The sequence below is a fragment of the Oncorhynchus gorbuscha genome, linkage group LG14, assembly GCF_021184085.1.
Source record: "Oncorhynchus gorbuscha isolate QuinsamMale2020 ecotype Even-year linkage group LG14, OgorEven_v1.0, whole genome shotgun sequence".
Taxonomy (NCBI): domain Eukaryota; kingdom Metazoa; phylum Chordata; class Actinopteri; order Salmoniformes; family Salmonidae; genus Oncorhynchus; species Oncorhynchus gorbuscha.
Window position 1 is genome coordinate 47,889,256 of NC_060186.1, and position 11,701 is coordinate 47,900,956.

An 11,701-nucleotide genomic window follows, 5' to 3' on the forward strand; every position below is an offset into this window, starting at 1 on the left:
CGCTTGTAACGTGAGGGTAGTGGGTTCGAATCCCTGGACCACCCATACGTAGAATGTATGCACACATGACTGTAAGTCGCTTTGGATAAAAGCGTCTGCTAAATGGCATATATTATTATTATTATTATTATTTATTATTATTTTCCCAAAGATGTGTTGTGCAGCTGTCAGATGATGATGCTACTGAATTGGATTCCGTGACGTCACGAGCAAGGAAGGAGGAGGTGTGGCGGGAAAAAGGGGTGGAATAAATGGTGGTGTTTTTTGGACTCCCATGCTTTCCGTACTACGTTATGGTTATGTTGACGTGTGGCTTTTGTGGCTCACTAGCCTGCTAGCTGTACTTTGTACAACATGGTTTAGCTAGTAGTGGCAATATAACATTAGTCAAAGAGCTGAAGTTTACCTCTATGCAAAGCTGTACTAAAACAGTTATAACTTCGAACAGTTTGAGAAGCCAACAAATACGATGGCAGCTGCCTGGGAAGAAATCAGACGTCTGGCAGCGGATTTTCAGAGAGCACAGTTTGCTGACACAGTGCAGAGGTAATGCCAGCTGGCTAGTGCCAAATAGCTATCTATAACCACAGTCCTAGCAATTTGGCTAGCTAAATCGCTAAGCACAACAATGCGTATTGACTGCTAACTTATTAACGTGAAACTAGCAAATGAACTACTTTAGCTAGCTAAGGATTAGGATCTAACGTTAGCTACGGTGGGCTGAACTGCTGGCTGAACCAACTTAGACAGGACAGCTTTACTAGTCGCTAGCTATCTGTGCCAGAAAGGGGGCTTCCTGCAGCAGTGTTTTTTAGCTGGACTAATCTTGTATTACCACAGTTTCCAAACCATAACATAACCTGGGCCTTTGGGAAACTGCTGCTTGCGCCATTGATACGCTGTATCAGGGGACCCAAATACCTTTTAAATGGGTAGAATTAGATATAGAACTGATTTCTAGGGTCTCTGTGTGTAAATGCCCTTTCTACTGGAAATCCTACCCAGGTTGTCAGAGAGAAACTGCATTGAAATCGTTGCCAAGCTGGTTGCAGAGAAGAAGTTGGATGTGGTACACACACTTGATGGCAAGGAGTACATCACCCCATCCCAGATCAGTAGGGAGATACGGGATGAGCTCTACATCCATGGAGGTCAGTTGGCTCCTAGTCCACCTTCTGATTCCAATGCCTCAGTCTTCAAACCTGTGTTGCACTCATTCGTCTCAGGTCATGGCTGCATAGATGTTCAAGGGTTATCATACACTTGCATTGATTGACTTGGACAAAAATGTATGGAGAATATGGTGATATGTGTTTTTATTTTATTTTTATCTTGTGTTTTTGCTTTCCAAAGGTCGGGTCAACATTGTGGACCTACAAAAGGTGTGCATTACTACTGATTCCTTCTGCTAGTGTGCAGCACTGCAGTTGTTTTATTTCACTTACCATATTGTCTAAAGACACTTTTTTTATATAATTATTTTTTTGTATACAGATTATCAATGTTGATTGGGTTCATGTTGAGGCCAGAGCAAATGACATTGCAAGATCTGATAAAAGTGTTCAACTGGTGCTGGGGCAGCTTATCGACGAGTAAGTAGGACTTTTTCCACATGATGTGTTTTTCATTGCTTTACTGTCAACTACTAGGGTAACAGATTTGTTCTGATTTCTTCTAGAAACTACCTGAATCGTGTGTCTGAGGAGGTGAACGATAAACTACAAGAAGCTGGCTTGGTGAACATCCCAGAACTATGTAAAAACTATGACCTTCCGGGGGATTTTCTGACTGAGGTGAGTAATGAGCCACCTCTGTATCTTTACCAATACCGTCCTCAAACTATGTGCAATTAATAATGTATCCTTTCAGTAGTGTATCTGTGCTTGGGCTTTTGGCTTGGGCTTTCAGCTTGAGGTGCATTTGTGGACCTGTACATAGCTATTATCTGTTAACCACTTTGTATCCTAGGAGCTGTCGAAGCGCCTTGGGAAAGTCATCCAAGGCCAGATGGATGAGTACAACAGGGGAGTCTTATTCACCCCTGCGTTCGTGTCTCGCCACAGAGCTCGCATCCGTGGGCTTTTTAGTGCAGTGACTCGGTAGGTTTAATCCAAATCCTTTCTTCCCTTGCTTTTAATCCAATACTGTCTTCCCTCCCTGCTCCTAATAATGAATGAATTTGATCTCCTTGTGTAGGCCAACACCAGTCAGTAACGTGATTGGCGTCTATGGTTTTCAGGAACATCTTCTCTACTGTAAGTAGCTATTCTTTCTGTTGTGTTAAAATTCAAACCCCGCTGTTAGAATATTGTCAGCACTATACGATGTGTATAATGATTTGTACTGTATATGAACACACAGATCAACCAATGTTTGGAGTAGGCCTAATCAAACATGCACTTATGTCACGCTGTCGTTCAACTAACTTCATCTTGGTCCGTTGTTGCCCAGCTGTTTTGGAGGAGCTGGTGAATACTGGCCGTCTGAAAGGCACTGTGGTGGGGGGCCGGCAGGACAAGGCTGTGTACATCCCTGACATCTACTCCAAAACACAGAACACCTGGGTGGACTCCTTCCTCAAGCAGAACGGATACTTAGGTCCTCTAACATACTAAAATTATTGATTGCAATATTTCTTTTTTGTAATTTCCGTACTGTAGGTCTGCCTAAAATGTGACTTGTACCCTAAAACATTCCCTCTGTTCCCGCCACGCAGAGTTTGATGCCTTGATCAGACTTGGCATCCCTGACCCAGTGAGCTATATCAGGAAACGTTTCAAGTCCAGCAAGCTGCTGTTCCTCAGGGCGGCCTGTGTTGGCCAGGCCCTAGTAGAACAGGTGGAGGCCTCCGTGGAGGAGGCTGTCAACTCTGCCACATGGACAGATGTGCAGGTCCATACAAACCTTCCTGTACTTCATTTTCTGCCAAAGCACCAATTAATATATTGCAAAATGGTCTTTGCTTTAATATAATAATCTTCACTTGAGTTACTCAGCCCAGCTCACTTTAAGTATCCGATGTGCTCTCCCATTTTTGACATGTAGCCCATTCTGCCCAGCTGTCTGTCCATGGAGGACGTTGGCATTATAATCAACGAGGCCATGAGAAAGACCAACGTGCAGTCAACTGCCAGGATCCTGGGCGACACTGTGGTGGTCAGCGAGAAGTTCATCAGCAACTGTCTCTCTCTCTTTGATGAGGCCATGCAGCATAAAGCCCTTAAGGTAAAACACACCTGTCATGAAGTTGCCTGATGGGCCAAAACTGGGATTGTCTTTTGATAAGGACATATAGCTGTGTCTCTTCTCCATCAATTCAATGCTGTTCCCTTCTAGGAAGTCAAGAACAACCCTGTTTTCCTGATAACGGAAGACGATCTCAAGCAAAGCTATATGATGACAGAAAACACAGCACCTTCCAAAAAGGAAAAAAGGGAGGCGGAGAGGAGGAAAAAGACTACAGGTATTACAGGCCAGGCCTCTTTGTAATCTCTAAAATGTCTGTTAGGTTATCAACTAGACAGGCTGAAAAGAGTTTACAGCCCAAGTATTTCCTGCCGGGTGGTTTGAGATTTGATCCCTGTTTAAGTTCCCTGTTATTATTTCATTGGTTGACTGTTCTTGTTTTGCTTCCTAGAGGGCAGTGGCTGTAAAGGAGGTGGTGGAGGATGCAATGCCAGAGAGGTCAGGATACGCAAAACCAAGAAGAAGGGCAGGAGGGACGACGACAGTGACGAGGAGGCGGCAGTCACCCCACAAAGTATTTGTAGTGGCTAAGGTTCCTAGAGTTAAAAAGAAGGCCGCTTCCTTAGACGCCAAATACAAGGCCGCGCTTCCTTAGACGCCAAATACAGACTTTGTTATTTGCGTTTCCATAGATGATACTTGACGGTTCTTGATTGCAGATATATTTATTACTCACAATGAGATTGATCAATAGGCAGTGCATTTAATACTTGCCACGAAGCCTCTCTCCACTGCGATCCAAGCTCTGCATTCTGTTGTTCAACAAAGTTTCAATTCGATTCAATGCAGCGCAAAAAAATTCAGGTGAATGTTCTTACGTTGTGTTGTCCATATTTACATTTCGATACCGTCCCTGTATCTAGAAAGTATTTTACTAATGTGGTGGCGACGGTTCAAAAAGCCCACTTCCTTACACACCAAGTACAGACTTAGTTATACTCTTATCCATAGATGATACTAAAGAGTTCTTGATTGCAGTTAAATGATATTTATTACTCACATTGACATTGTCCAGAGTTGCCACACAGATTCCAATTATGCCTATATTTGTTTCCATTATGGCATCTGTGAGGGCACGGGCAGCGCCTTTTTGAGGCAATCTCCATCTTCACGATTGGCTGATCCCTCCTGATGGCCCGGTTGGACATGACTCCAATAGGGTCATCAGGAGTCCCACCCAGTTGACTCCATGAAAATGGTGGGAGCGCTCAATGCACATGCTAAAATGGCCTTTTGGCCACTAGTCCTCTGTCATTCTCTATGGGGCTGCACACCTGTCCTAATTATTGTTCCTGATGCCATCTTTCTCCATAACCCCTTTATATGCTTTTCTACAGGGAAACTCACAATAGGACACTAGGTGTCATAACAATAAGGGAGTTTCCCATGACAAGCATTTCTATTCAATTACAAATCAACCAAATATCTTCTAATACATTTTCTTTCCACATACAAAATGGCTCTAACAGTATGACTACGGTCATTATGTAGCCTCTTCCATACTGAATTCACTATGTAGCACAGTAAAACCTTATTTCAATGAATGTACACTATTACATTGTTTGTTTGGTGAGGCAGTTCTATGTAGCAACGCGTTACCGGTTGTGTTGGAAGAGATGGCTCCCCTGGGTGCCTAAGTCTATTAGCATAAGACAAAGGTAACCCCATGAGACCAATTATATTTTCTTTTTACTCTTTTGCAGATCGTAACAAACCGACTGAAGTCCCCTTCATGTCCCTGGAGGAAATCGCAGCTGTCCTAGAAGGACAAGTGTGCGACTGCCCTGAAGAAATCCTCTCCGAGTTGGCAGAACATTTAGTAAGGTAAGGGTCCCAGTCAAAATCACTTTGGAGCACAATGGATTTACCCCCACGCTCCACAGACAAAAGGAACATTGTGTATCAATGGCAGCAGGTAGCCTAGTGGTTAGAGCGTTGGGCCGTAACCGAAAGGTTGCTAGATCGAATCCCCGAGCTAACAATGTAAAAAATCTGTCCTTCTGCTCCTGAACAAGGCAGTTAACTCACTGTTCCCCGTAAGGCCGTCATTGTAAATAAGAATTTGTTCTTAACTGACTTGCCTAGTTAAATAATGTTAAAAAAATAATAATAATACATTGTTCAACATGTAAGAGTCTTACTCTCTGCAGGCCTTTGACAAAAACCTACCAGGAGGTGGTTCGGACTGTGTTCATGTCCTCCACTGTCTCCACGACCGGGGTGACCAAGAAGAGAAGTGTGAAAGACTTCCAGGAGGAGCTCTCCAACCTGTACAACAACATCAGACTTTTTGAGAAAGGGACTAAGCTCTTCTCTGGTAAACTGCTTTATTTGACCCCCCACAGAAGTAGAGGTTGTCCTCACCACCAACACATTAAACATAAAACATATCATCCCCATTAAACATAAAACATATCGTCCACATAAAACATATCGTCCACATTAAACATTAAACATATCATCCCAGAATGAACATCAACTGAGATATCTGACCCCCGCAGATGAGACTCAGGTCCTCATTGCCAAGCACGTCCTGAAGACTGTGTGCACAGACGTCACCAACATCCTGGTGAATTTCATGGCGGCTGAATTGATGATGTCAGCAGAGAATCCCAGCTCTATCACCAACGAAGTTAGTTCTCGTCTCAGCCTTCTCATTCCGTACCTGCTCATTCCTGTTAGTTTGGGTTGTGTTATTCAGTTAGGTTTTGTGAATGTTTACTGTACATTCCCATAAATCACTGTATCTCTGTCTTTAGGTGAGAGTGAAGATATTAGGGAAATTACCAGAGGAAACCAAAGGACCTCTTATGAAGGTGCACAACAGTCTCAATGGAAAGGTCAGTTACAGTTGAATTCGGAAGTTTACATACACTTAGGTTGGAGTCATTAACTTGTTTTTCAACCACTCCACACATTTCTTGTTAACAAACTATAGTTTTGGCAAGTTGGTTAGGACAAGTAATTTTTCCAACAATTGTTTACAGACCGATTATTGTCATGGCTTTAGAAGCTTCTGATTGACATAATTGTAGTCAATTGGACGTATTTCAAGGCCTACCTTCAAACTCAGTGCCTCCTTGCTTGATATCATGGGAAAATCAAATGAAATCAGCCAAGACCTACCTCAGAAAAAAAATTGTAGACCACAGGTCGGGTTCATCCTTGGGAGCAATTTCCAAATGCCTGAAGGTACCACATTCATCTGTACAAACAATATTACGCAAGTATAAACACCATGGAACCATGTAGCCGTCATACCGCTCAGGAAGGAGACGTGTTCTGTCTCCTGGAGATGAACGTACTTTGGTGCGAAAAGTGCAAATCAATCACAGAACAACTGCGAAGGACCTTGTGAAGATATTGGAGGACACAGGTACAAAAGTATATATATCCACAGTAAAACAAGTCCTATATCGACATAACCTGAAAGGCTCCTCACCATGGAAGATGCCACTGCTCCAAAACCGCAATAAAAAAGCCAGACAACAGTTTGCAACTCCACATGGGGACAAAGATCATACTTTTTGGAGAAATGTCCTCTGGTCGGATGAAACAAAAATACAACTGTTTGGCCATAATGACCATTGTTGTGTTTGGAGGAAAAAGGGGGAGTCTTGCATGCTGAAAAACACCACTGCTGGATTAAACCGGTACAAAAGTATCTATATCCACAGTAAAACGGGTCCTATATCGACATTAACTGAAGGGCCGCTCAGCAAGGAAGAAGCCTCTGCTCCAAAACCGCCATTAAAAAGCCAGACTACGGTTTGCAACTGCACATGGGGACCGAGATCGTACTTTTTGGAGAAATGTCTTCTGGTCTGAGGAAACAAAAATACAACTGTTTGGCAATAATAACCATCGTTATGTTTGGCGGAAAAAGGGGGAGGCTTGCAAGCCGGAGAACACCATCCCAACCGTGAAGCACGGGGGTAGCAGCATCTTGTTGTGGGGGTGCTTTGCTGCAGGAGGGACTGGTGCACTTCACAAAATAGAATCATGAGGTAGGAAAATTTACGTGGATATTTTGAAGCAACATCTCAAGACATCAGTCAGGAAGTTAAAGCTTGGTCGCAAATGGGTCTTCCAAATGGACAATGACCCCAAGCATACTTCCAAAGTTGTGGCAAAATGGCTTAAGGACAACAAAGTATTGGAGTGGCCATCACAAAGCCCTGACCTCAATCCCATAGAGAATTTGTGGGCAGAACTGAAAAGGTGTGTGCGAGCAAGGATGCCTACAAACCTGACTCAGTTACACCAGCTATGTCAGGAGGAATGGGCCCAAATTCACCCTACTTATTGTGGGAAGCTTGTGGAAGGCTACCCAAAACGTTTGACCAAAGTTAAACAATTTAAAGGCAGTTGTCCCAAATACTAATTGAGTATATATACACTTCTGACCCACTGGGAATGTGATGAAAGAAATAAAAGCTGAAATCATTCTCTCTACTATTATTCTGACATTTCACATTCTTAAAATGAAGTGGTGATCCTAACTGACCTAAGATTGAATTTTTACCCGGATTAAATGTCAGGAATTGTGAAACTGAGTTTAAATGTATTTGGCTAAAGTGTATGTAAAATGAACATACAGAAGGTAATAGTTTGAGGTTTACATTATTGCAGATGTTAGTATAAAGCATAAATGTTTGAGATTGTTCTGATTCATGTATGTATGGAAACGTTTTCTAACACTATAGATGTTTTCTTCAGACTATTGAAGATTTTCTAACCAACATAGAAACTGCGGTTGAGGTGTGTGGATTCATGCTGAAGAAGGGAGATAAGAAAAGAGAAAGGTAAAAACCAGTATCATCCTGCTTTAGACTTTCCTAAAATGAAGTCCAAGCATTTACTCTGCTGTCGATAAACCTGGACTGGACTGGAGGTGCCACACATTCTTGGCTGACGTGTGTTCTTGTCCACTAGACAGGCCCTGTTCCTGCACCGGCAGGCTCTGATAGAGCAGCTGAAGGACACTGAGGACCCAGCCCTGATTCTCCACCTGACCAGCGTGCTGCTCTTCCAGGCCAGCACCCACTGCATGCTGCACGCCCCCGGACGCTGTGTCCCCCAGATCATAGGCACTCTGGTGGGCCGCGTCTCTGAGGTACTGCCTCCCCTCTCTTCCTGGTTCTCATTTATAATATACCTATATTGCTAGTGTTATTACACTAGAAATAGTTACTGATGTGTCCTTTTGCCACCTTGTAAGTATTTGGGATATTTTATGTTAGGTCTATGAGACACTTTTGTATGGTGGTATTTTGTTCATGCAGCACTCAAGTTTGGACCTGTTACAATTGACAGTTTTACTTCATACTGAAGGTTTTGTATGAGTGTGGTTGTTGTTTCAGGAGCAGCACAGACTGCTGACAGGCTACCAGGCCCTGGTGGTTAAGCAGTTAGTGAGCCAGAGCCAGGGAAAGAAGCAGGAGCAGGGGGAAGGAGAGAACCCAGAGGCGGGGGATGAGGCAGAGGCCATCCGGAAAGAGCTGGTTTCCCTGACCAGCGAGGTAAAGGATCTGGTCCTCTCTCAGAAGAAGACGTCTGGGACTGAAGAGTGAATAACAACTTTGACTGCTTTGAAGTTGGCAACTGCCAGCTCTCTGATTTTATAAATCGCCTAGCTTCTCAGTATTACACTGAACAAAAAATATAAAACACAACATGTAAAGTGTTGGTGGCATGTTTCGTGAACTGAAATAAAATATCCCAGAAATGTTCCAAAGGCACAACACTTATTTAGCTCAAATTTTACACACATTTCTTCTTTGCCAAGATATTATATCCACCTGAGAAGTGTGGCATATCAAGAAGCTGATTAAACAGCATGATCATTATACAGGTGTACTGTGTGTTGGTGACAAAAGGCCACGCAAATATTTTGTCACAACACAATGCCACAGATGTCTCAAGTTTTTAGGGAGCATGCAAGTAGCATGCTGACTGCAGGAATGTCCACCACAGCTGTTGCCAAAGCATTGAATGTTCATTTCGCTACCATAAGCCACCTTCTACATTGTTTGTGAGAATATGGCAACCGGCCTCAACTGCAGACCATGTGTGGGAGAGCGGTTTGCTGATGTCACAGTTGTGAACAGTGTGCCCCATGGTGGGGTTATGGTATGGGCAGGCATAAGCTATGGACAACAAACATAATTGCATTTTATTGATTGCTATTTGAATGCAGAGATACCATGGTGAGATACTGAGGCACATTGCCGAGCCAGTCGCCATCACCTCGTGTTTCAGCATGACAATGCAGAGCCTCAGGGCCCAAGGATCTGTACACGATTCCTGGAAGCTGAAAATGTCAAAATTCTTCCCTGGCCTGCATACTCACCAGACATGTCACCCATTGGGCATGTTTGTGATGCTCTGGATAAATGTGTATGACCCCATGTTCCAGTTCCTTGCCAATATCTGGCTACTTCGCACAGCCTTTGGCGAGGAGTGGGACAACATTCCACAGGCCGCAATCAACAGCCTGATCAACTCTATGCGAAGGAGATGTCATACTGTTTTTCTGATCCAGGCGCCTAGCTTTTTTGTAAGGTATCTGTATTCCCAGTCAAGTGAAATCCATAGATTAGGGCCTAATGAATTTATTTCAATTGACTGATTTTCTTATGAACTGTAACTCAAATTTGAAATTGTTCAATGTTGTGTTTATATTTTTGTTCAGTATATTTGTAAATCAGTCAGTCACAATTTCCCCACAATGCAGATTTGATGTTCTCGAACACGGCCAATGAATGACCAGAAATCTAGAAAAAAATATGAATTAATGATGAAATACTGTATGTGGTAGAGTTGTAAATGGTCCTGTTATTGTAAGTTATTGGTGGTAAATTACAAAAGTATTCAGCCCCTTTGGGTTTGTTCACATTTTATTGTTGCAAAGGGGGTTTAAAATGGATTTAATGGCAATTTTTTGTCAACAATATACACAAAATATTCTCTATCAAATGTTTTATAGATAATTTAAAATAAAAAATACAAAAGTGTGTATATGTCTATATAGTCGTTGCATACATATTCAGCCCCTTTTTGTTTAGGCAAGCCTAAATTAGTTCAGGAGTAAAATTTGCCTTGTCAATCCCTTTGTAACTTATGTGATTTTTGAAGATTTATCCTTCCTCTGTCCCACATAAATACATCTGTAAGGTCCCTCAGTCAGGTATTGAATTTCAAGCACTGATTAAATTACAAAGACCAAGGAGCTTTTCGAAAGCCTCATAAAAATGGCAGTGATTGGTAGATGGGTGACAATAACATTGAATATATCTTTAAGCAAGTTAATAATTATGCTGTGGGTGACGTATTTAACCACCCAGGTACAAAGATAGCCATTGGTGATTTTAAAACAGCGACATAGTTCAATGGCTGTGATGGGAGAGAACTGAGGGATCAACAACATTGTAGTGACTACACATTAATAAACTAAATGACAGAGGGAAAAGAACACATATAAAAAGTATTCAAAAAAAAATAATTGTATGCAACAAGGCACAAAAGTAATAATGCAAAGCCCTATGTGTGGGGCAAATCCGAAACATCACTGACTAACTGCCTCATTTTCAAGCATGGTGGTGGCTGTATCATGTTATGGGTATGCTTGACATCGGCCAATACTGGGTAGTTTTTCTGGATAAAAAGAAATGGGATAGGGCTAAGCACAGGCAAAATCCTGAAACCTTTTTCAGTCTGCTTTACACCAGCCACTGGGAGGGGAATTCACCTTTTCAGCAGGACAATAACCGACAACAAGGACAAATATATACTGGAGTTGCTTACCAATACGATGGTGAATGTTCTTAAGTGGACACAAGTTTTGACTTAAATCTGCTTGAAATACTATGGCAAGACTTGAAAATGGCTGTCTAGCCATGATCCCCAGCATCTTGGCAGAGCTAGAAGAATTGTTTAAGGAGTAATAGGCAAATATTGCACAATCCAGGTGTGCAAAGCGCTTAGGAGACTTACCCAGAAAAGACACACAGATGTAATTGCTGCCAAAGGTGTTTCTATCATGTATGGTGGACTCAGGGAGCTGAATACTTGTGCAACGACTACATTTTATTTGTATTCATCCTTTTAAAATACATATAATTTGGCTTCCACTTTGACAGAGTATTTTTGTGTAGATTGTTGACCCAAAAGAAATGGCAAATCCATTTCAATCCCACTTTTTAACACTATGTGGGGGCTCTGAATAGTTTTGCAAGGTAATTCTGAGGTGGCAACTATCTTTGCTTATTTCACTTCAAAATTCACAAGTAGCTAGGTATTTCTCCTTAGTAGTCCTAAATCACTGCTTCATCCATGCTACTACTGTGTCTTCAGTATTTTTTTCCCCTTGTAACGAAAGATGCCTAGAACACTGGCACCCTCCATTGGTAACGCACAACACTGGGAACAACTAAACACGAAACTTGTATTATGC

The 11,701-nt window shown here is 42.3% G+C and overlaps 1 protein-coding gene across 1 annotated transcript; it reads left to right on the plus strand.

Annotated features, from left to right (window-relative positions):
• Positions 1 to 269: 269 nt before the first annotated feature.
• On the plus strand, positions 270 to 8,978 carry LOC123994999 (E3 UFM1-protein ligase 1-like). The gene is made up of 19 exons (XM_046298191.1): positions 270 to 546; positions 1,006 to 1,151; positions 1,354 to 1,382; positions 1,495 to 1,592; positions 1,679 to 1,793; positions 1,969 to 2,099; positions 2,197 to 2,255; positions 2,452 to 2,598; positions 2,717 to 2,892; positions 3,046 to 3,225; positions 3,337 to 3,463; positions 3,638 to 3,760; positions 4,950 to 5,070; positions 5,397 to 5,563; positions 5,748 to 5,878; positions 6,006 to 6,086; positions 7,966 to 8,051; positions 8,182 to 8,362; positions 8,610 to 8,978. The coding sequence occupies exons 1-19, from the start codon at positions 470 to 472 to the stop codon at positions 8,817 to 8,819; spliced, it is 2,385 nt and encodes a 794-aa protein (XP_046154147.1). The 5' UTR covers positions 270 to 469; the 3' UTR covers positions 8,820 to 8,978.
• The last annotated feature ends 2,723 nt before the right edge of the window (positions 8,979 to 11,701 follow it).